Below are 27,998 nucleotides of genomic sequence, written 5' to 3' on the forward strand. Positions count from 1 at the left end.
TGGCTTCTGAGGGCAAGAAAGAAATACAAAGGGGAATTTCTTATCAGAGGGTCACAATGTAGTCACTTCCTGTCTGAGTCAGGACTAAGTAAGCCACTTACATACCTGATATTTAACTCTTTCAGCAGAAAGGAACAGCATAATTATTTGTGTGCTAAGCACTGTACATACCCATGTCTATCTCATCATGCCACATGTCACTTCTGGTATCCTTCAATAGTATCATACAAGGCAACCTAACCAAGAAGCATCTGGTTAGACGTATACAGCTCTATAGAGACTATAAAAAGTTGCACACATTGAAAGTTATAATTACTTGCCGACTCTTTTCTGTTCAACTCTCCCCAGAGCCCTATATGCCCTGACTGCCTTACAGATGATAGTCATGGCAATCCTTAGAGACTGAGTGCCACAGAAGCATCACAGCACTTGTCTGCAAGACGGCAGGGCTACGCACGCATACAGGGCTCTGGGTGAGAATTAAACAGAAAAGACCCGCCAGCAAACTTTTTATGCTAATGGAACATGTGCAGTGTGCATTTTAAACTTTATAGTCTAACTTTGTAACAGGTTCAGGCGCAGAAAAAGAAAGGGGTTAAAAGATATGAGGGGGGGGAATATATATAATTACCGCTCTGGAGTCATCAATCCGTTCAAAATAGACAAATGCAAAGCCTCTTGACCTTCCAGTCCGCTGATCGTATACTACATTCACACCACTGAGGGGACCATAGCGAGAAAACACCTCTCTAATATCGCGCTCTGTTGTGTAGAGGCTCAAGCCAAACACCCCAACACATGTATTTGGATCTGGGTTTGCCTGAAAGACAAAATATTAAATTAAGTAAATGCTTGCAGAGTCAGACTTATTTTCTACATACGTGGGGCTTCATAAACTGCAAGGCCCTTCTGCTTCACTGGCTTTCCCTCTAGGTTTGAGCTATCCAACAACGTCCACATGCCCAGGACACAAAGACAGTGCATGGAATAGACAGAGCATGCACTCTTCAACGGTAAACAGGGGAGGGTTTTGCTCCTGGTGGGCGAGGAGGGGTGGGGACTGGCCGTTTATTTTCTTCTCTCCCTTTTCCCTTCTCTATGTCCTCCTGAGGAAGTACATACATTTCCAATGCAACGTAATCTGGCATTCCCATTTCTTGATACCTGCTCATTATGTTATACCAATAAGGTAGTTTTGTACAAGTATGATGCTCATTATTTGCACATTTGTATCTATAAAAACTATTTGATATTGTACTCCTCTGTACTGCACGGTTTTCTTTTTTCTGTACATGTAAAAAAAATTTCAATAAGGGCCCGTTTCCACTAACCAATACAAGTGGATGGCCCTGTTTCCACTTGTCAGTTTTTTTCCTGCGTTTTTCTGTGCAGGATTTTTCTGCATGGTAGAGCCTGCAGAATTCGCCTGCGTGTGGAATGCAGGCGATTCGCAGGCTATGTATTTGATAGGGAAACGCATATGCGTTTGCCGCGATTTCGCATGAAAACTAATGTAAATTGAACCAGGCAGTGACATGGTTAAAGTCGCATATACCCTGCCTATGCAAAGTCGCGGCAAAACGCACGCGGAATCGCATCCGCATGTGATTTCGTCAGCGGTGGAATCCCAGTGATTCGCACCGCACTAGTGGAAACGGGCCCTAAATCTTCACTATTTAAAAAAAAAAAAAAAAAAACAGGGGAGGGCCTTCAACACAGAGGTTAGGGCCAGTGAGCGGAGGAGTCATACATCATATGGGGACACTAAAGCAGCACCAGGAATGGCCATCTTGTATATTTAGATTCCGTTCAATTTTAAAGCTGAAATTAGACATACCCTGCTGCCATTATGCCGCCTCCTATTGGACATGGGAGAGTGACTGCGGCTTCTCCTCCTCCTGTATTCCGGAGAGTAGGATCTGCTCTTTGATCTTCTTTTGTGGGAGCGCGATCGAGACCTGGATCGGGAATATTTTTTGGAACGTCTTCTTGATCTGGATCTAAAGAATGAAAGTATGCATCGTAAGCTTCTGTAAGCCACATCAGAGCTTGTGACATTACTAGAATCATCTTGTCTATTCAAAATAAGCAAAATAAAACAGAACCCCAGACATTATGCAGCAAAAAAGTACAGGCATGCTTGCCATTTCAAGCTTGGAAGTGACAGTGTCCCAGCAGATGGCCATACCACACACAAGTCTTTATGAAGTCAAAGACTAGCCAATCCACTACATTATACCAAAGGAGTTATTTGCTTCCCAAATATTCGTAAAGCCCACCACAATGTTCATCTTCTAGCCACGCTGCAGGCTGCGGATGAGTGCATGTGAGCTGGACAAGCAAGATCCACGCATGCCAAATAGAATGATGTCGCTAGTGCACAGCTTTTTTCCTCTGTGCACGAGCGCTTTGTTCTGCTGGGCATGCAGGGAGCATACTTGCACATTCCCAGTCCCGATGCGCTCCTCCATAGCTGCACTTACAATCAGAAGAAACCCATTTGTCTTGCGCTGAAACACTGAGCTGGAAGAGGATCCAAGAAAGCCTCTGGACTAGGGATGGTCAACGAGATGTGAACAATTCTAAGGTGGCGCAGAAATAGGACAATAAAAGTAGCTATAATAAAAATATACTATTCTGCTGAGGTGGAATTTGATTTAATTTTAAAGGATACCAGAGCTAAACATCCGGACAGCTTCCCATACATGCCTGCTCCCCCTGTTCCTCAGTGTTCGGCTCTGGTATGCTTTCAACTGCAGAAATTTGCATACAGAATATGAATAATCCTGCATCAGCTCAAAGTTATTTGCATCATAGGCCCAGTGCACACCGAGCGGTTTTTGGAGCGATCCGCCGGCCGCATCCGCCTCTAAAAACGCTTGGCTAATATATTGCAATGGGATTGTGCACACCGGCGGTTTGCGGTTTTTGCCAAGCCGCAAACGCGCCTCCTGCTGCGCGTTTTCGGAAGAGTTTCGTCCTCAATGTAAAGTATAGGAAAACCGCAAACCGCTCTGAAAAACGCTAGTTCAGAGCGGTTTGCCAGGCATTTTTGTTACAGTAGCTGTTCTGTAACAGCTTTTACTGTAACAATATGTGTAATCTGCTACACAAAAACGCACGCAAAACCGCTAGGTATGTTTAGAAAACCTCTAAACATACCTAGAATCGCTCTGAAATCAGCTCCCAAAACCGCTAGCGTATTGCGGATCTGCTAGCGGTTTTGGTGTGCACTGGGCCTCACTGACAATTCCTACTCTGGACATCCAGACTTCCCGAGGCATCTGACTTAACCTTCCTGGCGGTAAGCCCGGAGGATTTCTCAGGCCCTGCTGGGCCGATTTGGTTACTTTTTTTTTTGCAACACGCAGCTAGCACTTTGCTAGCTGCATGTGCATTCCGATCGCCGCCGCTCCGCGCTGAATCGCCACGCCGTGCTGCACCCCCCCGAGCGCTGCGGGGAGGATCAAGACTCCCTTAGACGTCATCCCGCCCCGTCGCCAGGAACGGGAGTTCCTGAAGCGGGCGGGGGGATGCCGCTGTACAGCAGCTATCCTCGCTACATGATAAAATAGTGCTGCGCTGCCCCCTGGCGGTTTTGAGGGGGGGGGGGTGGGTTACACACCTTGGGTGGGGAAGCCTCCGGATCTTATTGAAGTTTCCCCCGTCCTCGGTCCCACGACGGCGGAGAATATGTAAAGATTTACCTTTTGGCTCCAGCGCAGGATCCGCTCTTCCCACAGATAGGTGAAAATAGCCGATCTCCGTCAGGCCGCTCTACTGCGCAGGCACAAGTCTCCTGCGCCTGCTCAGTAGAGCGGACTTGACAGAGATTGGCTATTTTCGTCTAGCTCAGCGCCCCCGCTGGAGCCCGAACCAGGCTTTAGAGCACATAATGTGCATCAAACCATTTGCCAGAGCTTAAGCTGCAAAACTAGCCCAGGGCTGACATTAGGTGACACCAAGAAAAAAAACAAAACAAAAAAAAAAAACACAGGCCATATGTACAGTACAATATCAGCCACACAGGTGTGGCCCCGTTCACACTGCACGCGTTTCCAGCCGCATTTTGGAAACGCGTGCAGGTGGCCGACACGCACGACAGACATTGCACTCACACTGCATGCGTTCGACCTGTGCGGTCCGGAAACGCATGCTGCACGCATTTTTTGTAAAACCGCATGGCTGTCCCATTCACTTTTCAGTGATGGGATCAGCCACGCAACGCATACGAACGCGGATGGCGTGCGTTCGTACGCGTTGCGTTCTGCAGTCTGAACGGGGCCGTAGACTACTACTCACAGAAAAATACATAATTGTGGGAAAGGGGGCATCTGCTACAAAATAGGATGATGTTCAATCAGGTAAAGCGGCTCTATAACAACGTCACCAGGACCAGTGTTGCTGCAGGGGGATCGGGTTTTCAGGCTGCAACATTCGGTTAGTCTGAAGCAGATACAGAACGTGGCTGTTTTATTGCTACTGAAAACTGTGTACAAAAGTACATAAGGAGGTTTCTTATTTCCCTGAACTTTATCCACAAAATACTTTAAGGATTGATTCAGCAAAGGCATTTCCATTTTCACAACAATTCTCACAAGCTCTGCACAGACAAGTCCCTCTGCCACAAGCTGAGCAGCGGTCTGTCTGTACAGAGCTTACTGATAAAATGCCATCTAATACTATTAGGAATGATCGATTCGGACAACACATCTCTTAAAGTGAATGGGAATCTGGTTTAAAAAACAGCCAGAAACTTACCTATGGAGAGGGAAGGCTCTGGGTCCTATAGAACTTTCCCGCTCCTCTGCAGGTCCCCCCCTTTCCAGCGCTGGCACCCGGTAGCTGAATGACCAACTTGGTCAAATACTGCTCTATCCGCCGCTGAAGGAAGCTTCGTACGTCTTCGGGAGCCCGAGTGCTCCTGAAGACAGGCGGCTCCATACTGGGCCTGCGCGAGCACGCCCACTGAAAGGCGCAGTACAGAGCCGCCTGCGTTTTGGAGGACTCTACTCCCGAAGTCCTTCACAGCAGGGGATTCGAACTGGAGAGCTGCCGCTGCAACGAGGGGACCCAGAGAGAAGGCTATATAGGACCCAGAGCCTTCCCTCTCGGTAAGTATCGATTTTTTTTAATGTTTTATATACACCCATACAAAGACATCAGATTTTTCAACCTAAATCAGAGGTCCCCAACCCTATCCTCAATGCCCACCAACAATACAGGTTTTGCAGAAAACCACAAACATGCACAAGTGGGGTAATTAGTGTCGCAGAGCTGGTTAACCAGCTCTGGATTTCTACAAAACATGCACTGTTGGTGGGCCTTGAGGACGGGGTTGGGGAAATGATCACAATTTTGACCAAGGAAAGCCAAAGTGTGATTATAGCTTTATTATAAAACTAAAGGGTGGCCACTAACCATACAATTTTTCATCTAATTATTTATATAGCGCCAACATAATCCGCAGCGCTTTACAAAGCACAGTATAACAAAAACGGGGAACAGGTACAGCAGAGTCTCAAGCAGCACAAATATTGCATCAAAAACAGTAAACATCAGGAGGATGACCCTGCCCTTGCAAGCTTACAATCTATACAGTAGTAGAACAGTAAACTGAGTGAATATATTGGATACTATAGGCAGTCCCTTATATTACATAGAAATGGTAAGATTGGATGAAAAAAAAGATTGGAATCGTTCGAGGCCAACCTAAGATGTCAATGCACAGCTTATCACCAGCAGTGAATACAGTTTCAGGTAAACACTGCGCTTTATTAAACCGTTGTGCTGGAATGAATCAGATTTTGTTCCACTTTTATGATAACCGGGTAAAGACACACACACACACACACACACTTTTTGCCCAGTGAGACATTTGATCAGACAAAATGTCCAATAGTCAACTGCGATGGATATAAACATTTGCGATCGATATTACAATTAAGGACTAAAGCCGTTTTTTGCCATGCTGGTCTATCGTTATAGCTTAAAACAATGATTGAATAGTATATGGCCAGCTTTACCACTTCAGCCTTCAGTTTTTCACCATATGCATCCAAGCAATTTTCACCTCCCATTTGCCAATAACTGTCACTAATTATCACAATTAATTGATCTATATCTTGTTTTTTCCACCACCAATTAGGCTTTCTTTGGGTGGTACATTTTTCAAAGAATTTTTTTTCTGAATGCTTTAACAAGAATATTAAGGCGGGAAAAAATTCTCAGTTTTCGACCATTATAGCTTTAATATAATACATGCTACCATAATTAAAACCCACACATTTGCCCTGGTTATTACACCATTTAAATTATATCCCTATCACAATGTATGGTGCAAAGATTTTATTTGGAAATAAAGGTACATTTTTTCAGTTGTGTCCATCACAATTTACATGTGTATAATTTAAAAATATGTTATATAGCCTCTTGACATGCATATTAAAAAAAAAAAAATTTCAGAGCCTTAGGTAACTAGGTTTTTATTTTTAAAATTTTAATTAATTTTATTTGGGCATTTTTTGGGTGTGGGAGGTAAACAATTTTAAATGTAATGTATGCGCATGGGAGCGCGCAGCAGCACAGTAGCAGCCCTGTGGACGTGACAGTCAAGTCCAAAAGGCTAAAATGTTTAAAGGACAGATGTGAGTGTAAAAAAAAAATAAATAAAAAAAATAAAAATAAAAAAAACAACAAACGGGATCTACAGTACTTATCTGGGGCATATTCTGCGTCTACGTGCTCATGTGGCTGGAGCTTCAACAAGGGACAGATACCCTGCTAGGGGCTGGAGGAAGGCCCTGGTAAGTAAATTATTTTTTTTTTTTAACTCCCACCTGTCCTTTAAAGTAAAATGGAGACAATACACAAGAATTTACACTTACCTGGGGCTTCCTCCAGCTCTCTAGTCAGTCTAGACAATTCCTGTCCTCCTGCTCCCCTCCATTTTTTTTTTTTTTACAGTGGAGTCTGTGATCCAGCCAGATTCACAGCCATTACGCATGTGCTGTACTTGCAACACCCACCATCTCACTCCCATAGCCAAGAGCAGCACAGTGTCAGTGAACTCCACGGACAGCGAGAGCAATTGGGGGGGGCGCAAGGAACATGCATGGGAAGTGGCCTGTGACTTAAAGTGCGTACACACGCACTACAGAAGCAAACAACGGGTCCGTCGGACCCTCCCGCTGGGCGGGTTTTCAGCAGACTGTAGTGCATGTACACACTGTTGCGGGCTGATAAGGCTGTTCCTGAACGATCCGCCCGGCAACAGCCTTATCAGTTCACCGACCGTGCGTACGCACACACTACAGTCTGCTGAAAACCCGCCCAGCAGAAGGTGCTGACGGACACGCCGTTGGCTGCTGTAGTACGTGTGTACGCACCTTAAGCCAGTGAGGGAAATTACAGGGCCAGACTGTATCAAGCAGATGAAATACAGGGGGCTGGAAGAAGCTCCAGGTAAAGTATAAATCCTTGTGTATTTATCTCCAGTACACTTTAAACCCATTGTGTGCAAGCACTCTACAACTTTCCAATGGCGTTGTACCGCAATGAGCAGAGCAATGCTGTGGTTTGATTTTCAAAAGATTTTAGGCTGGAAACTTCGATCAGAGGGATTGATATTTTTGCAACAGCCAGTGGCACTGTGTCTATGGCCATGTTGCGCCCCGTATACATGTAGGAAGAGAAACCACACAAGCCTAAGTGCCACTGTTCTTTCTGCGATAGATCCAGCATTCAAACCCCCACTTCTCCAGAAGCATTATCACCGCAATAAGCTGAGCATAATTAAACTCCTACAGCTTTTAGAATGCCCCAAGGATAGCTGGATCATGCCTGCTCACCTGCTTCACCCATATTGTCTATAGGAGCTTTCACCTGCAATTTTTAACAGTCAACTGGGCTTAACCTCCCCGGCGTTCTATTGAGATCGCCAGGGAGGCTGCGGGAGGGTTTTTTTTTTTAATTAAAAAAAAAACTATTTCATGCAGCCAACTGAAAGTTGGCTGCATGAAAGCCCACTAGAGGGCGCTCCGGAGGCGTTCTTCCGATCGCCTCCGGCGCCCAGAATAAACAAGAAAGGCCGCAATGAGCAGCCTTCCTTGTTTGGCTTTCCTCGTCGCCATGGCGACGAGCGGAGTGACGTCATGGACGTCAGCCGCCTCCGATCCAGCCCTTAGCGCTGGCCGGAACTGAATGGTTCGGCTGCGCAGGGCTCGGGCGGCTGGGGGGGACCCTCTTTCGCCGCTGCTCGCGGCGGATCGCCGCAGAGCGGCGGCGATCAGGCAGCACACGCGGCTGGCAAAGTGCCGGCTGCGTGTGCTGCTTTTTATTTGAAGAAAATCGGCCCAGCAGGGCCTGAGCGGCAGCCTCCGGCGGTGATGGACGAGCTGAGCTCGTCCATACCGCTCAGGAGGTTAAAGAGGAACTCCAGTGAAAATAATGTAGTAAAAAAAAAAAGTGCTTCATTTTTTTACCATAATTCTGTATAAATTATTTAGTCAGTGTTTACTCATTGTAAAATCTCTCTTTTCCCCGATTTACATTCTGACATTACATGGTGACATTTTTACTGTGGGCAGGTTATGTAGCTGCTCCTAGCTGTTTTGGCTGTTAGAGACAGCTGTAAACAGCTAATTTGTGTCCATTGTAAACATTGTTACATTGTGGCAGTTTGCCCAGAGTACCGCGGTACTCAGAGCTTATTGTGGGAGGGGTTTCAGCACAAAATCAGTCATACAGCGCCCCCTGATGGTCTGTTTGTGAAAATTATATTTCTCATGTAAAAAGGGGGTATCAGCTACTGATTGGGATAAAGTTCAATTCTAGGTTGGAGTTTCTCTTTAAAGAAAATCTGTGACCAAGAATTAAACGTCATCCCAATCAGTAGCGGATACCCCTTTTACATGAGAAATCTTTTCCTTTTCACAAACTGATCATCAGGGGGCTCTGTATGGCTGATATTGTGGTGAAACCCCACCCACAGTAAACTGTGAGGACCATAGTCCTGGCAGTTTCCTGTCAGTGAACCTCGCTGCATTGTGGGTAATAGCTGTTTACAACTGCCAAAAAAGCAAGCAGCAGCTACATCACCTGCCAGCAGTAAAAATCTCACCATGTGATAAATGTCAGAATGTAAATCAGGGATTTAAAAGATTTTACAATGGGCAAACACTGACTAAATCGTTTAGAATTATTGTAAAACATTTTATTACATTATTTTCACTGGAGTTCCTCTTTAAGGATACTTTCACACTGGGGTGTTAAATAGGATTGCAATGGAGGGGAGAAGTTGCAGCATGTGGTATGTGTGCAATGTGGGGCATATAGTACATAAAAAGTATGCTTGACTGCAATTGTTAATGTGCACATTATACCAATTGATTTTGTCACACTGCTAATGCATCATCGTATCGTTACAATATTTGCATTGCATTAGATTACCCAGTGCAATGCCTACAGGAAATTTACCCAAATATTTAAGACTAGGGGACCAACAAATCATAATTGAGATGAATGGGAGCGTTCATCTCACGTTTACAGTAGCATCGGTCTCCCAAATTTTCTGAGATGGTTACATTTAACTCAGAGTCTTAATGAGAAATTACTTTTCTGGGCGGTAGCTGAAAAGTTTTAGAAAGCAAACAAACCGCTGGGAACTATCAGTCTGATTCGGCCCTTTAATTTGAAATTGCAATGACAGAAGTCCAAGCTATTACGGTAACATTTTTATAGATCTGTGTTAAGACACCTAAAGGGATTTTTTACTTTCCATAGACCATGTTGACAAAACAAACAGGGCCAGGATTCTCAAAAGAATGATCACAACTGTGGAGGACCAGATGCCACAATTTATTAAGACCTCGACTGCCTGGGCAGATTATGCTGATAATAGGGGGCTACGCTATCTACTATTTTTTTGACTAATTTTGCACTATTTCCCCATTTTATTTCTTGCTGGGCTTTCCTATGGTCCATAGTGGTGATACTTTTCTATTTTCCCTACCTCATGATGCACAGGCATTTCGTTTTATTGCAATTTCGATGTACAGCTTATAAAGTCATGTATGCCATGTTGCCTTTTCTTTGGCACCTTTTTCTACATGGACATGATCTGAAAGTTATTTGGTATATACTGACTATTCTTCTGGCTTTCACTCTAGCACCTTGCGTGGGGCAATCATTTTGCATATTTTAATGGTATGTTCTATATAGTTAATAAAAACCTTTGGAACAAAAAAAAAAAAAAAAAAAAAAAAAAAAAGGACACCTGAAGCAAAAGGGATATGGTGGTTGCCTCATTTCCTTTTAAACAATAAAAATTGTCTGGCTTCCCTGCTAACCCTCCACCTCTAATACTTTTAGGCATAGACCCTGAACAGATGGTACAGTATGTCTAAAATGTTTCCTTGCTTGATCCCCCCCCCCCTTTTCTGCCCACCAACAGAGCTTTCTGTTGGTGGGCTCTGATCGCTGCCAGCAGGTTTATTTATTTATTTTAGGTTTTCATTTTAAATAGATATTACTATTTTGTTATTTTTAAGGTTATTTTCCTTTTCCAAGGACCCTCATAACTTTTCAAAGCCAACTGTGGTGGAACAAATTAGTAACCATTGCTGACCACCTGCTCATAAAGTAGATTCTGTCCATAACGCTTTCAGAACCTTTCACCTGGAAAAAAATAAAGCCTTTTCTCAGCCAAAAATGGCAGACACCAGATTTCTCCAACAAGTTTATGTTACACCAGAATAAAGTTTACTCACCGGGACTTTGACCGTGAGCGAGAGTCAGATCGCTTTGAACCTCTTGAACGACTGCGAGAACGTGATCGACTTTCTGACTTTGCACGGGCAGCACTTTCCGCAGGTGACTTGGTGCGGGATCGGGACACCTAACAAAACAAAATATATTAAAAAAAGCTGAACAGTCCCAAAAAAATGCCTATCTTAGCACAGCGAACACAAAATGTATATTTAACCTGGAAAACAAATGGTTAGATCAAAAGAAAAAAAAAAAAATGATCTGCCCTTCTAAATCTGTATTTAACCCGTATATTCTGCCGCTAACAACACCCTATTTGAACTGGATGACCAAAGTTTTGGTTAACTTAAATCATGCAAAGTTATTAATTTGATCATACAGACACTAGAACATAAACCATACATTTACTTAACCTAGGACCCATTCATTCTTCCAGATTCTTTTAATTCTACGCCACTCTTGCTTTAAACTTTTCTTCATTCTTCATTATTTATTTTTCATTTTTTCAACTTCGTGTATTCTTCCCCAATTCAACCAATTCATTAAAGCCTTAAATATATTCAGCTTCTATCTGAACAATCTTCTGTTCAACTTTTCCCCCAATTGTTTTTTTTTTTTCTGATCAGTACAATTTTTCATTAGCCTTCTTTTATCTTGTTTTCTCTTCAACATTCTTGGAATAAACTCTTCCATTTCTTCAGGAATATTAACCTTAATAAAAAAAGAACATTTAGTATATTTAAGCATATAGTGACTATATACTCGCCTGTGGCACTGATAATTACAAAACGCCATCAGGTAGAGTATAGACAAAATCTGGTTTTACTAGCCAGAGCTAGGTACTCAGACACGCCAAAGCACAAAGCCCATTAGCTTTGGACATCCTTTAAGATTCCAGTTTGTCTAGTTCTTCATTTCCGCTGTCTCCCAGCAGTTTGTCTAACTCTGCTATGTAGCTGAATACAGATACAGCCTAAAACCTGCCTGGTCAATGAAGTTGTTTACCTGATGCTAGAATGCATTTTTTTCTTTTAATAGTCAGATTTCCCACCCGAGTCTCCTTGCCACCAAACCAATTAAATCTTAATTCATACTTCAGCAAACTGAAAGCTACCTGCTATAAGTTACTGCACTTTACGCATTACCACTACTGTCTGTACTGCTTTATCAGAAAAGGCTCATTGTTTTTTCGGCACTAAAGTGGACCCAAATATAAAATCAATCATGGCTTGCATAATTAAAATTAAAATTTATTTTAAGGGGCACTACAGCGAAAAACAAAAACTTAAAATATGTTTAAACATATACAAATAAGTCCTTTTTTTCCTAGAGTAAAATTAGGCCATAAATTACTTTTCTCCTATGTTTCTGTCACTTCCAGTAGGCAGTAGAAATCTCACAGAAGTGACAGGTTTTGGACTAGTCCATCTCTTTATAGGGGATTCTCAGGGATATATTTATTTTTCAAAAGCACTTAGTGAATGGCAGTTCTGTCCAACTGCCAAAAAACTGTAGGGAGCAGGGAAACTGGCCAGCATTATTGTTTATATCCTTTTTATGGAATATCTTTATAAAGAATAAAAGCCTTGCTGAGAATCCCCTACGAAGAGATGGCCTAGTCCAAAACCTGTCACTTCTGTCAGATTTCTACTGCCTACTGTGACAGCAACATAGGAGAAAAGTAATTTTTGGCTCATTTTACTCTGGAAGAAACGTACTTATTTGTATATGTTTGCACATATTTTAAGTTTTACAGTTTTTCGCTGTAGTGCCCCTTTAACCACTTTACCCCCGCCCGTACCGATTTCTCCGTCCCTTTTTCCATCCTTTAACCCCCAGGGACGGAGAAATCCGTACTTTCCGCGCTCCCGCGCGTAAACACGCCGCCCGCCGATCAATGAACGGGAAAATCCATTCCCGTTCGTTGATCTAAGCCCCGCCATGATCCGCTGCTCTCCGATGAGCAGCGCGATCATTGTGAAAAGATACACACTTACCCAGCCTCCAAGTACTTCCTCCAAGCTTCCGGAAGGACGCTTGGAGGTCGCATTAAAACAAAGTTACTGTGGCCACCTTGTGGCCAAATAGTAAAACTACACCCTACATTTTTCACATACAAATAAATTACTTTTACACAAAAAATTAACTCATTACCTCCCACACTCCCAATTTTTTTTTTTTTTGTAATTAAAAAAAAATAAATTAAAAAATGTACAATAAAAAAAATACATAAATACTTACCTTAGGGACTGAACTTTTTAAATATTTATGTCAGGAGGGTACAAAACTGTTACTTTATAAACTATGGGCTTGTAATTAGGGATGGACGCAAAACTGAAAAAAATGCACCTTTATTTCCAAATAAAATATTGGCGCCAAACATTGTGATAGGGACATAATTTAAACGGTTTTATAACCGGGACAAAAGGGCAAATACATTTCATGGGTTTTAATTACAGTAGCATGCATTATTTAAAAACTATAATGGCCGAAAACTGAAAAATAATTTTCCCACATTTTTCCTATTTTCCCATTAAAACACATTTAGAATAAAATAATTCTTGGCATAATGTCCCACCTAAAGAAAGCCTAATTGGTGGCGGAAAAAACAAGATATAGTTTATTTAATTGCGATAAGTAATAATAAAGTTATAGACGAATGAGTGGAAGGAGTGCTGAAAGGTGAAAATTGCTCTGGTGGTCAGGGGGTAAAACCCCTCAGTGGTGACGTGGTTAAAGAGAACCAGAGATGAAGCACCCTCTTGTATTTTACCTTAATCAGTGGGAACATGACAGTAAACACCTAATCTGCTCTTTGTTTCATTGTTCTCTGTTTAATCTGACTGTTATCACCTCTGATAAGAATCCACTCAGTCTAACTTTGCTATGGAAAGATTATAGCCGAGTGTCTTCTCTGGTGTCCTTTTAAGCTCAAGCCTGCCCCTTGTGGCTCTCCTATAATGATTCAGCTATAATTATTCCCTGCAAAGCCAGACTGAATGCTCAGTCTGGGATTCTTATCACAACCGATAACAGACACTTTTAGCAGTGAGGATGAAACAGAGAGCAGGGTAGGTGTTTTCTCTAATGTTCTTACTGATATATATGGTAAAATACACAAGGGTGCTACATCTCTGGTTCCCTTTAAGTAAACCTAAGACAGGAACGGGATAAAAAAAAAAAAAACATTGTACATACCTACGGTTTTCCCTCGCCAACCCCCCCTTCCTCAAACTTGTCCCAAAAGTCCTTAGTTTTTGGCGTTCAGCATCTGCACAGGTGCAGACCGCTCCCGGCAACGGGAGAGTGCATGTGGTCAGACGGCGCCATCTGAAGGACTTCGGGACCAAAATCGCGGGCGGTCCAGGCGACGGTGGCATGTGATCAGCCAGAAGGGGGCTGGACGAAGCCCCGGTATGTATATTTTTACTGTATTAAAAAAGAAAAAAAAAAAGGGTACGCCTTAAAGAGTAACTGTCGAGCATAAAATCAATTATTTATTTTTATCTGGTAAACAAGTAATAAGGATGCTAACCAGGCAATCCAAGTGTTAAAATCACTATTACTTTTTTTGTTGATAAATCATTCCCCAGTTTACCTGGTTCTTATTTAGTACACAGAAAATTTGGTACACAAAAGAAGTTGCAGGGCATGCTGGGTTGTCTTTGCTTTGCTACTTCCCCTCAGACTTAAAGTGGACCCAAACTAAAAATACAAGATTTCAGAAATAAAATCTATTTTCTAAATCCTAATAAATAGCAGCCTTTTTTCAGCTGCATGATGACCAATCTAAAATATTTTACATTTATTGGAGAAACCCCTCCCTTCCTTTCATATTGCCGGCAAATAATCCGGCAAACTGGTGGAGTAGATAGTGTCCAGCAAAGGAGGAATTGCTAATGGCTGCCACCTGTATAACCCTAGTTATGCAAAGAGGAGGTTAAAAAACATGCACTAAAATGCTCATAGGCTTGAAGGAGTGTTTATTTATATTTGCATGTGTCAGAGTGGTGCAACTAAATATTTTGAACAAAAAAAAAAAAAAAATGTTTGGTTTGGGTTTGCTTTAAAGAGACTCTGAAGCGAGAATAAATCTCGCTTCAGAGCTCATAGTAAACCGCCGCAATAGCGCCGCTAAACGGGGGTCCCTTCACCCCCAAACCCCCCACTGCGACACAGGGCTGTGGAGTCGGAGTTTGAGTCGTGGAGTCGGGCAATTTTGGGTGCCTGGAGTCGGAGTCGGGAAAAAATGCACCGACTCCTAATGAATTTGTAACTGTAATTAAAATAGAAAATATGATAAAATGTTCTATTTCTCAGATAATAGTCATTAAAAATAATGTATATACAGTATATATACACAGTAATAGCTGTGCTTAGTCCACAAAAATGAAATAAACCAATCAAAATTAGTTACTTGTGCTGCTTCAATAAAGCAGTCCCCGTATTTTTAAGGTCAGATATACACATCTGATTGTGACTGTATATATGATGTGTACACAGGAATCTCTTATATACACTAAACAACATCTATGCTGTAAGAATAAGCCTTATGTGTAGCTGTGTCACTTAGGCCCCGTTCACACTTGCGGTTTAGTAAAAACCGCACCGGATGTCCGGACCGCACCGTATCCGGACCGGACCTGATCCGTACGGTTCCTATCCGGATCCGGTCCGGATCCGGTCCGTTTGCATCCGGTTTCCGTGCGGTGTGAACACGGTTGCGGTCCGGATCCGGTTTCTTAAGGAGATACACATCCTGTAAATACCTGGGGTCTGGGAGGTCAGCAGAAGGGTCTGGGGTCATTGTTAGAGACAAGTGGACGTGTGGAGACCATCCGTGGATACAGAGACTGCAGTTGGGACCATGGATCCAGGCATTTTTTACTCGTAAACCTGGGAATTCTCTCCTTCCTGTTGTTCGCCTCCTTGTCAGACATATATCAGACATGTTGCTGCCAAAAAGAGCTCCAGCATGAAATCGCTGCTGCCCCACTCTTTGAACGCTGGGCCCATGTGGTCCCCATCCAAAATGCATAGGAAGTGGGGTAGAACGTCCGGTTTTTGTAGCCAATGTGTTGTGCGCTCTCCGGCTCTCATTGCTTTGTATTGGCCGGATGGTGCAGTCCGGCTCCGCCCCGGATACGGCTGCCGGAGGAGCCGGACCAAAAAATAGCGCATGTTGGAACGGACGCCGGAGTCCGGATCCGGCCCGGATCCGGTCCGGCTCGGCAGAACGGACGCATGTGAACGGACGCATAGGCTTTCATTGCTATGCCGTGCGTCCGTTCCGTCCGTTCTGCAAGCGGTCCGGCTCCGGCACGGCGATTCCGGATGGCCACCGCTAATGTGAACCGGGCCTAATAGAGATGGTCAACGAGATGGAAATAATTCTGCATTGATGCTGATTTATGCAAATGTATGCACTCCCTTTGCTGATGAAATCAAATACTTTGATATGTTGTTAAAATTTGGTTTGGTCACTACAAATTAAAAGGTAACTGAGACGGATGAAAAGTAAAGTTTTATACATACCTGGGGCTTCCTCCAGCCCCCTTCAGGCTAATCAGTCCCTCGCTGTCCTCCACCACCTGGATCTTTTGCTATGAGTCCTGGTAATTCAGCCAGTCAGCGCTGTCCGGCCGCATGCCGCTCCCACAGCCAGGAATATTCTGCACCTGCCCAATAGTGCTGCACAGGTGTAGTATGCTCCTGGCGGTGGAGTGTGTGCATGCACACTACGCCCGACTGGCTCAAGTACCTGGACTCATAGCAGAAAATCCAGGTGGTGGAGGAGGACAACGAGGGACTGATTATCCTGAAGGCGGCTGGAGGAAGCCCCAGGTATGTATAAAACTTTAATTTCATCTGTCTCAGGTTTACTTTGTTACACAGTAGTACTATACTCTACATATGCACTCCCCACAGAGCTGCAGGGAATCCACTGAGAATGCTGTGCACATTGAATACAGAGGTGTTGTCTGTTTACAATCTGCTCATTCCCCTGCAGAGTACCTGCACATTATTTTTACATGTACCCACACTTACATTGCCTAGGGCCTGATAGATGTTCCTTGTTCCGGTTTGTACCTTTTACAAGTACTCTTACCAAGGACTAGTTTTAGTCTAAAGGGAATAAATATAGTAGTCTACATATCCTTCTCACTTCAGTTGTCTTGTAAAATTCCTAAGCGTTGGCAGTTAAGAGACGAATTTCATGTTACATACTTTTAATCAACAAAATTGTAATATGCAAATTAGAGGAGTCGGAGGAATCCTAAACTGAGGATTCCGAGGTTTTTTGGACCGACTCCACAGCCCCGCTGCGACACTTGGTCGCAGACTTAGTCGCTCCTGGAGGCAGGGATAACGGCTGCAGCCCTGCCTCCAGTCACGTCTATCAGCGGCGCATCGCCGCCTCTCCCCCGCCCCTCTCAGTGAAGGAAGACTGAGAGGGGCGGGGGAGAGGCGGAGATACGCGCTGACAGACGAGCGTGGGGCAGGGCTGCGGCGGTTAGCCCTGCCCCAACCAGGAAGCGCTCCCCCGCTGAAACGAGGGGATTTGGGGGATCAGGGACCCCCGTTAAGCTGCAGGATAGCGGCGGTCTAGCAGGGGCACACGTGCCCCTGCTATCTATGAGGTCTGAAGCGAGATTTATTCTCGCTTCAGACTCTCTTTAACTAATGCAGCCTGATTGGCTGAAGCCCCTTTCCCTCCTGTTTTCTTCTCCCACACCGCTGTTTCATCCTGAGAAATGTTGGCCAATCAGGGAGGAACAATGCACTTTCTATAGTGAAGGGCAAGTAAATCAGGCAGAGGAGACTAATGCTAGGCATACACGGAGCGATAGTTATTAATCGAGCTGCTGATGGCTCGATTGATAATATCCGACAGGTCCGATAACCGTGCGGGTTGATTCCCCGCTCGATACCCGCGGGCGGACAATAGCACGGAATCGAGTGGAAGATAAGGAAGCGCCCGCGGGGACGAGAGGGAATCGATCTGGGCGGCCGTGGGGGGAGTCGATCCGGCGGCTATCGAGCCACCGGATCGCTCCGTGTATTCCCAGCATTAGGGTGGATATTACATCACGACCGGCTTCAAAATAGCCACAGTAAATATGGAAATTGTCTAGAATAGGATTCTCTACTTTTCCTTTATAAAATTCACAGGAATTATAATGTGGACATTGCAATACATGTGTTACGCAAGTAGAGCAAGTATTTATCTACTTCTATATTTGTTTTTTTTTTCCTGAGATAGTATGGCTATCCTCCATTTCCTAGTGTAATCTCCAGGATCATGTACTCCTGTCCTATGACAGCCTGTACTTGTATTACTGGGTCTACCTAACCAGCCTATATTGCATGATCATGTATTTTGTACAGTTTGCATGTATAAAACTTTGTTCTATGTTGTATAACCTTGTTATGTCTGTCATCCTTGTATCATTGTATATATTTATTGTCCAGCGCTGCGTAATATGTTGGCGCTTTATAAATATAATAATAAATAATAATAGCTGCTCCTCTAAGTATAACCAAAATTATTTTAAAAAAGCAGTCAAAAGAAGTCACAAAAATAAAAATGAATCACATTTCATACAAATCAATAGGCCACATACCAAAAGCTAAAAGGGGACAGACAAGCTGTGCCTCCCTTTATCTTCATGTTCAAACATTACCAAGATAGACTGACTAGAAAGAGACCTTTTGCTCTGTCTGCATTTTCTAAAATAATCAGATCAAGCATATCTCCAGCCTTCCCCATGATTTATCAGGAGGCACTAGGGATCTATTATCAAAAAAAGTACATGGCGTATCACAAACTTTATAGCTATGTCAATGTGCTGGTTATGTACAAAGCATGGGTTTTATGCTGGTATTATATGATGCAATAAATGGGGGATTTCCAACATAGAAATGAACCGATTTTGCAGTTATTGGAAAATAGATTCCTGTATCAATCGGGAACAGTTTGGACATGTACACGCTATACAACTTCCCGCACGATCACCCGTCAATCGTACACAGTTACATCGTGTGTTCCCAGCATTACACAACGTCAGTACCAGATAATGGTGCATCTTAGCACAACGGAGAAAAGAGGCGCCCTGGTATGATAAAAGCGTCTAAAACAGCTTAAAAAACAGTAAGTATTATGAGGTATCTTACCTCAATGACGAAACCTCTAAATTATTACAAGAGATTTTTATTAGCACAGGCAACGCGTTTTGCGGGTCTCATCCCGCTTCATCAGGCCAATGGCAGTGCCAAATAGAAGAAATCCTTTAGCATAGGGAGCCTCACAGATAGTGTTGTATCTTAACTCGACAAATACTGCCCTATGCATTGTAAATACTTTCATGATTTACAAAAAAAATCCTATTTTTAAAAAATTACCTGAAATGTACACTAAATACACATTTATTTGAAGGGTTATTTAGTTTGAGGTCTATTTATCCAAGCAGGTTTATGGGAGATTAGTGTTGGAGCCAATACAAGTTGGACAAGGATTGGTCTTAAAGAGACACTTAGGGCCGGTGTTCTCCCCAGGCTCTTATAGCCGGGTGCTCCACCAGGCTAGATTTGGTGACCACCCGGCTGTCATCGGCTCTCCTCCTATGCTGTAAGCACAGTTGCCATGCATTTTCAACTTGCCCCACCCGGGCTACTTTTTCATGCCACCCGGCCAATATTTTATGCCACCCGGCTAGAAAAAAATTCTGGGGAGAACACTGCTTAGGGCCCATTCACACTTGTGCGTTTTCAGAGCGATTTCAGCTTTGCTGAAAATCGCTAGCAATTTCAAAAACGTGTGCACAATGAAAGTGTACGGAAGTGTTCTCATCTAAGAGTTTAGCGATTTGCTGAAACGCAAACGCGTTGCATGCAGGGTTTTCTGAGAGATTCTGGAGCGATTAGCGATTCAATAAAAGTATTTGAATTGAACTAGAAATCGCAAAATGCTAATCGCTGGAAAAACGTTTTCTATACAGTGAGAAATCGCTAGGAAAAAATGCCGTTTTGCGTTAGCGTTTTCTAGTGTGAATGGGCCCTTAAGCCAGAAGAAAAAAAAAAGTTTTACTCACCTGGGGCTTCTACCAGCCCTCTGCAGCAGTCCTGTGCCCTCGCAGCCACTCACTAATCCTCTGGTCCCCCGCTGCCATCTAGTTTCGTTTTTGCCGACAGGCCCGTCAGGACTGGCCACGCGTAGCTTTTTCCACATCCCTGACTGTAATTAGCGCTATTGCAGGCCGCAACGCCCACAAAAATACGCGTTGCCGCATTACGCATGCATAGATATGCGGCAACGCGTAACCAGCATTTTTTTTTACTAGACCAGCATTGGAAGGGTTACACACAGAGCTTTAAAGTTCCATGGATAGAAATGCAGACGCATCCCAAGTTTAGATAGATACATTTAAGTAAACACAATGTAACAAGTGGTGAATGTTACACACTCTCTGACTGTCCTCCAGCTCCTGAACAGTCAGAGTGTGTGTCACACAGTACACACTTGTTACACTGTGTTTACTTAAAATGTTTCTATCTAAACTTCGGATGCGTCTGCATTTCTATCCATGGAACTTTAAAGGGAAGGTTCAGGGTGAGGGGAAAAAAAAAAAAAAAAAAATCAAAATCCACTTACCTGAGGCTTCCTCCAGCCCGTGGCAGGCAGGATGTGCCCTCGGCGCCGTGCGGCAGGCTCCCGATGGTCGACCCGACCTGGCCGGGCTTCTGCGCGCCAATCTGCCTTTCACGCTGGCGCGATGTCGTCATCAGACGTCCCCCGGGCTGTACTGCGCAGGATCAGAACTACTGAGCCTGCGCAGTGCAGCCTGGAGGACGTCCGATGATGTCATCGTGCCCGCGTGAAATGCAGATTGGAGTGCAGAAGAAGCCCGACCTGGCCAGGTCAGCCACCTGGAGCGGCACCAAGGGCACATCCTGCCTGCCACAGGCTGGAGGAAGCCCCAGGTAAGTGGATTCTGATTTTTTCCCCCTCACCCTGAACCTTCCCTTTAAAGCTCTGTGTGTAACCCTTCCAATGCTGGTCTAGTTAAAAAAAAAAATGCTGGTTGCATATAATATGCTGTAAATAATGTTTTAGAGCAAAGTTGAAATGCAGGGTTATATTCCGCTTTAAAGTACAGAATAACGTAAGGTTCATCATTTCTGATTTATGAACAACTTTAATTACCTCTATATAGGTTAGAGCAGTGGTTCTCAACCTGGGGTCCACGTACCCCTGGGGGTACATCAGTACATGTCAGGGGGTCCCCCAGGGGCCACAGACAAAATGGTGGAGAACCACTGCAGCACAGATTAGAATATATAAGCCATTTTAAATCTCCCCGCAGCGCACGCTATGCTCTATTCACAGGTGCTCATGCGGTAGATGTGTAGTAGCCTAGCTCTCTGATTGGCCCAAATGCTGCGTGTCACAGCAGCGCGTGCACCCGCCCGCACCACCATTGCGGCCAATCAGAGCCGCTGCTGTGACAGGAAGCATTTGGGCCAGATAGCTAGGCTACCCTACATCTCCCGCATGAGCGCATAGCATGCGCTGCCGCCCGATTGTGGAACCCCCTCAGGTGTTGAACTGGCTGCGGCGTCTAAGACGCCGTGCCAGTTCATTCCCCGCAGCCACGCTCCAGCCTGCATAGTCTTCGGCAGGCAGAGCAGGGCTATGGGAAGATGGCAACCGAAGCCCTGCACTGGAGACTATTTGTGTCTCCAGTACAGGGCTTCGGGAGCCATCTTACCGTAGCCTGGCCAGAAATGGCTCCCTTCTTCCTGAAAGGTGACGTCAGTCGTGACCACGGCAGCCGGCATAACAGTACTGCGCATGACGCCACCTTTCAGGAAGAAGGAGCCCGACACTCTGGCCCAGTGTCGCCGGGAGCCATTTCTGGCCAAGCCCTGGGAGAGGAGCCAGAGGGACGACGAGGGACCTCCCGACCTACGATGGGGTGGAGAAAGCCCCAGGTAAGTTCCGATTTTGTATTTACTGCTCGGAGTCCCTTTAAACTGTAGGCTACTGCATGCAACATATTGTAAACATGCTTGATCTCTATGGAAACTCAAACAAGTAACAAGTTAAGACAAACTGTACTGATCAATGTGTCTTCCTACAATTAAAACTGCACTACTTGAACAATGAACCTTATTAAAGAGAGCACTTTTTGACTTCTATTTGCTAACAATGTTTGCCACTCAACTGTTCTTAGCAGCAACATTCATCATCGCTACCGTATTTAACTCTGCATTGCAATGATTTGTTAGATCATGTGATGCACAGTATACATTATAAAAAACGTCTTGGCATTTTTCCCTTTTAGAAACAGTTGCTATACCTCCAGAAAACCAGGGCTGTGGAGTCGGTACAAAAATCTTCCGACTCCAAGTCCTCAGTTTATGAAACCACAACTCCAACTCTGACTCCGGGTTCCCAAAATGGCCCCCAACTCCGACTCCTTAGTCTAATACTTAACAGGGCTGTGGATTTTGTACAAAAATCATCCGACTCCTCAGTTTATGAAATCAACGACTCCAACTCCGAGTGCCCAAAATTGCCCCGACTCCAACTCCACAGCCCTGGTTCAATGGGGCCATTCACTTGTGAGCTTTATGGCAGTTGCTCATGCTTTATCAAGCAGTTGCTGTTGTGCTCGATTCTGCATCTTGCTTCCAACAGGTAAGGGCCCACTCACATTATATACAGTGGAGGACTATGTTGCAATTGAATTCATGAACTGGACCAGAAATGAACACTACATTAAAACATGGCATAGTCTCAATGTAACCAGATGTGAAATGCCATGCAACCGATGTAGTATGCAATGGCAATAGATCAATGTGAATACCACTGCATTTGTGTGAATGAGCCCTAGCCAGTGAGTAATACCCCCAAGCCAGCAAGTCACATGCTGTTCGATAGCAGCCAAACACTATTCCTAGATTTGACACGCATCAGGGCCAGTGTTCTCTCCAGAATTTTTTTTCCAGCCGGGTGGCATGAAATAGTAGCCAGGTGGCATGAAAAAGTAGCTGGGTGGGGCGAGATGAGAGAATGCTAATCGAGCTGCCGGAATGCCTCTTCCATGTCCCCGCGCATGCCCACCGCGTCCCCGCATTTGATTCCCCGCTCGTCCCCACTGGCGCGGCTTATCTTCCGCTCGATTCCCTGCCATTGTCCCCTCGCGGGGAGCGAGCAGGGAATCGGCGGAAGCAAGATCCGTCCTGCTGGATCTTATCAATCGAGCCGCATCAGCGGTTCGATTGATAAGGAGCATCGCGGCCGCATCTACGTGTGTAGATGCGGCTTTATGGCATAGGAGGTGGTGAGCCGATGACAGCCGGGTGCTCATCAAAACTAGCCGAGTGGAGCACCCGGCTAAAAGCCTGGGGAGAACACTGAGGGCATATTCATCAGTTTACCATAAAGCTCCAATAGCTTGATATTAAAGACCAATTTAATCTGAAATGTAAAATAAACAGCCTTCTACTGCTTGGTTCGACTTTACGCTATTCGGACATCCACCAATCCGTTTGACAAATATATACACACCGATCAATTTCCACCATTGATATCCAGCCGATTCAATCATTTGATCCTATCTGCTAGATATTGGTGCCCCTAGTTGCCAGACCTATCGATAAATGCCAGTTATGCAGCCCCAGGGTCGATTTACAAAAGACACGGCAAGTGATAACTTTATAGAAGAGAACCCAGTGAATGTGATTCGCCAGTGCACCAAAATTACCGCTACGCGGGGCACGCATCATAGCATTGCTGCCATGACGGCGCCCAGCTCTCAGAGCCGCGCGCCGAAATGAACTGATCCGTACATTTATATTAGTATTTTGCAACACAACTGATACAGTATGAATACATCCTTGAAATCCAAAAAGTTTTAAAACTGAATTTCAGACAGGCCTGTGGAGTCTGTACAAAAATCATCTGACGCCTTAAGTTTACGAAACCACTGACTCCAGGTATACCCAAGAATTGCTCCAACTCCTATTCCACAGCCCTTGCATGGCTATGGCGTGGATACAAAAATCATCCAATTCAGTTTATGAAACCACTGACTCCAACTCCAGGTACCCAAGAATTGCTCTGACTCCAAGACTCCTGACTCCACAGCTCTGATTCCAAACATGTAAGAACACCATCTTGTAGCCTTGCAATCAGGGTGTTTAAGAGTCACCTAAGCGCCAATTCAGGTTTCCATAACCAGTAATCCAGCTGTGTTAATAAAACATTTAATTTGTGTAGGAACGTCTAACAGATGGCTCTGAACAAGTAGCTACTGCTGGAATCTGCATTACCAAACTACTCAGTCTGCTAAGAGGTGGTGGCTGCTGTACAAAAAGATCTAAGCGCAATACATAAGCTAATGTGGTCAGTAAGATGGAAATAATTTCCTATTGGTAACAAGGTCAAGGCAGACTGTATGCAGCTTGGAATCAAGCTAATTAACGTCTTGCTCATTTTGACTGCCCCAATACCAAATTGCATTCAATTTGCATGAAACGAAAAAAAACGCATCTACACGAGTAGATGCGGCCGCGATGCTCCTTATCAATCGAGCCGCTGATGCGGATCGATTGATAAGATCGACAGGACGGATCTCCGCACCGCCGATTCCCTGCTCGCTCCCCGCGAGGGGACAATGGCAGGGAATCGAGCGGAAGATAAGCAGCGCCGGCGGGGAATCGAATGCAGCGGGCACTCGGAAGAGGCGATCCGGCGGCTAATCGAGCCGCCGGACCGCTGCAACATCTGATAGTGTAGACGGGGCTAAAAGGTGGACAAAAGTGATAAAAATCTAACCCATCCGATCACATTGACGGGATTGATTGTCAATCTGATAAAGGGGTCAGGGGAAAATGAGTTGAAGTTACCCGGGACTTCTAATGGTCCCCCCGCAGACATCCTGTGCCCGTGCAGCCACTCACTGATGCTCCGGCCTGCCTCCGGTTCACTTCTGGAATTTCTGACTTTAAAGTCAGAAAACCACTGCGCTTGCATTGCCGTGTCCTCGCTCCCGCTGATGGCACCAGGAGCATACTGCGCAGACCAAAGACCATACTGGGCTTGTGCAATACACTCCTGGTGACATCAGCGGGAGCGAGAATGCAGCTGCGCAGGCGCAGTGGTTTTCAGACTTTAAAGTCTGAAATTCCAGAAGTGAACCGGAGGCGGGGCCGGAGCATCGGTGAGTGGCTGCGTGGGTACAGGATGTCTGCGGGGGGCCATTAGAAGCCCTAGGTAATTTCAACTCATTTTCCCCCGACCCCCCTACAGTATCCCTTTAAGGGCCCATACACGCTCTGGCGATTAACGCAAATCGCCCAAGTGAGAACGGGCCCATAGGGTATTATTGCACTAGCGCTTTAAAAAGCGCTAGCGCTTGAGCGTTTTGCCGAAATTGCCGGCAAACCACTCAAGTGTGAATGGGGCCTTACTGCCAGGAGCTGGTCTATTGTAGCCCCACTGTTATCCTTCCTACTCCCTTCATAGAAACAGAAAATGCCACAACTGCCACAAAAGCACAATCCTTATGGGAAACACTGACTGAAGCTGTGTAGGCACTTTTATTTACAAGCTGAAATTATTTGCATCTTATTGACCCATCTCCAGCCTTCTGTACTGCAAAAAAAATCATCAATGCATCCTAGACTAAGAACTTCTTACTCGAACAACAGAGGCATGTGCCTTTAATGGACAGATTACTTGTCGTAGTGGCTTACCAGTGTTTTCATTATTTAACTTTGCAGCAATCGAATAATATTGCTCCAGAAAAGCCTGCCGTTTCTGTCGACCACATCCCATTCCCTATCCACCCCAGCCACACTCCTACACCCTTTGCACAAACCCGAGATGCACTGTTGAAACAAGCCTGTATACGATAAGTCTTAGGTGGACTGCATTAAAAAATACAAACACGCAATAGCAGATGAACCAGCGCTCAGCAAGTGGTGAAATGCTGGGCATACGCGGTTCGTTTCTGCCGCTCGATTCCCCTATCTTCCGATCGTTTTTCTTATTTTCTTTCCATTCACTTCTATCAGGAATCGAGCAGCAAAACAATCAAACATGTTGGAAATTATCTAACTATCTGCCTCAAAAACGAACCATGTATTCCCAGCATAAGGGGCACTGACCTGAAAGCTATTTCAGAGTACAATAGAGGGGTAGTTCTTAAAAATGGAATAATATTTTTTAAACGTGAACATAGTGACCAAGAGGGATTTAGGTGACAAAATACAGATACTACATAAGAAGAATATAATTTAATACTAAAATCAGTTCCAAGTTTAACCAAGGAGCTCCTGAAAACATACTTGAGAATGGCATTTACAAGCTTATCAAAGAGCGTACACAAAAAAAACTGAGGCAGGGAACACACTTGACTGTTTTTGTATGCGTTTTCTGCACAGAAAAACTGAGAACTCATGTTAATCAATGGGCTAGTGCACACATACTGTGTTCACACGCAGAAAAAAAAAACTGACATTCTGCTTGAGGACTCTGCAGATTTTGGCAGTTTCCTCTATCATTTACATCAGCTGCTGTGAAAAAAACACGCGCGTTTTCCTGCATGGAAACACACTTGGTGTGCAGAAAAACACGCGCAGAAAACTGAAAGTCAAGTGTGTTCCCTGCCTCAAGCAAGTACACTTTGTTGCCAAGTAACTAAAACATGTATACCTGGGGTAACCAGGCATTACACAAAGCTGGCTATGCCCAGATCTTTCTTTGTAATACAATCTTGCCACATCCACTGACTACAAGGACTATTAAAAGTAGTCTCAATTTGTTCACCATTATACAGCAAAGAAGAGGCAAGTGGAAATACATACTTCAACCTCAAAATGTAATACTTAAAATTCAATTAGCTAGGGAAAATCTGTTTCTTTGCAGAAGGGGCAATCAGGGACACGTTAATTGATAGCCTTCCGAAGTATCATGTTGGGCAGCACACTCGCCTTGGATAGCTGAGTCACCAGTTCAATTCCTAGCCAGGGCACCATCTGCAAGGAGTTTGGATGTTCACCTGTGTGGGTTTTCTCCTGGCACACCAGTTTCCTCACACATGCCATAAACAAATAGGTTTATTGTCCCCCTAAAATTGGGCCTAGACTATAATGGACATGTACATGTGGAAGGGGTAAGGTGCAGTTATGAAGACTAGACTACATGCTCTGTAAAGAGCTGAGGAAGATGCCAGCACTATATAAATAATAATCCTATTTACAAATCTGATTATCACTAAGATTTCGATAAGAACCTGTTAATCTCAATTCTACAAAACAGCCCCCAAAGCAGGAAGTTGGTCATCAGATCACATTTAATGGCGAGATTGTATGGCATCTGGCCAGCTGTGCGCTCAAGGCCTACCGAGCGCCGACAATGGTACAGCCAGTCAGGCCAGCAGCAGAGGCCCCGGGCCAGCCTGCAGTACAGCACGCACGCCTCTAACGATTGCCTATAAGTTAGACAAGTTGCTCCAGGGAGACGGCCAGCAGCGGCAGCCACCTCCGCCTGCCGAGCAGGAGCCATCTTGTTCCAAGCAGACAAAGCCGCGCAGCTCCCTCCCTCCCAGCCGCCCGCAGTCACACACACTCCCGATCACTGCGCACACAGCCCGGCCGGGGGAGGAGGATACTCACTCTGCTCGCTCTAGTCTCGAAGGTAGTGCCTTCCGTGTCGCTCATGGCGGCGGCTCCGACAAGCACAGCTACGCGACGGGAGGGTCTGTCAGGGCTGCCTGAAGAGCGCTGTACGGCGTTCCTCTTTCCGGGGCCTCTTCCTCCTTCACCGCCGCAAACGTCCTTATTCCTCCTCACACTCCAAGCCGCTGGTCACACTCGCCTCTGCCAAACGCTTCACAAAATGGCGTTTTTGTCTTCGTCTCGCGGTTCATAAGGCAAAGCTTAGAGGAGGTGGGGCTTGTCGTGTCGCCGGTGGCTGGGCAGATGACGTCACCGCGGAAGATACTTTCCAGTGTTTCAGTATTGGGCCGCAGCAGCATAGGCGTTGTCTAGTAGTGTAGCCACTATCTTTCCAGCTCTACATAATCTCCTGTACCTATTTTGGAACCGAAACCTCATTACTTGTTCTTCATTTGTATCTCCTCTTGATTTTCCTTTAAAGCCTCATCTAAACGGGTAGATGAGGCTCTGATCCGGCGTTTCGATTAGCCGCCAGATCACCT

General features: G+C 44.8%; 1 protein-coding gene across 1 annotated transcript in view; it reads right to left on the bottom strand.

The window, feature by feature from the left end:
* The window catches only part of TRA2A (transformer 2 alpha homolog), a 50,744-nt gene extending 23,027 nt beyond the window's left edge, over window positions 1-27,717 (bottom strand). The window contains exons 1-4 of the mRNA XM_068236015.1: window positions 27,454-27,717; window positions 10,770-10,897; window positions 1,838-2,000; window positions 632-820 (exon numbers count right to left, since the gene is read on the bottom strand). Coding sequence (XP_068092116.1) covers window positions 632-820; window positions 1,838-2,000; window positions 10,770-10,897; window positions 27,454-27,498 — 525 coding nt within the window. The 5' untranslated portion in view covers window positions 27,499-27,717. The remainder of the gene's footprint in view (window positions 1-631; window positions 821-1,837; window positions 2,001-10,769; window positions 10,898-27,453) is intronic.
* Between the last annotated feature and the right edge of the window lie 281 nt (window positions 27,718-27,998).

This window comes from Hyperolius riggenbachi, chromosome 5, assembly GCF_040937935.1.
Source record: "Hyperolius riggenbachi isolate aHypRig1 chromosome 5, aHypRig1.pri, whole genome shotgun sequence".
Classification (NCBI taxonomy): domain Eukaryota; kingdom Metazoa; phylum Chordata; class Amphibia; order Anura; family Hyperoliidae; genus Hyperolius; species Hyperolius riggenbachi.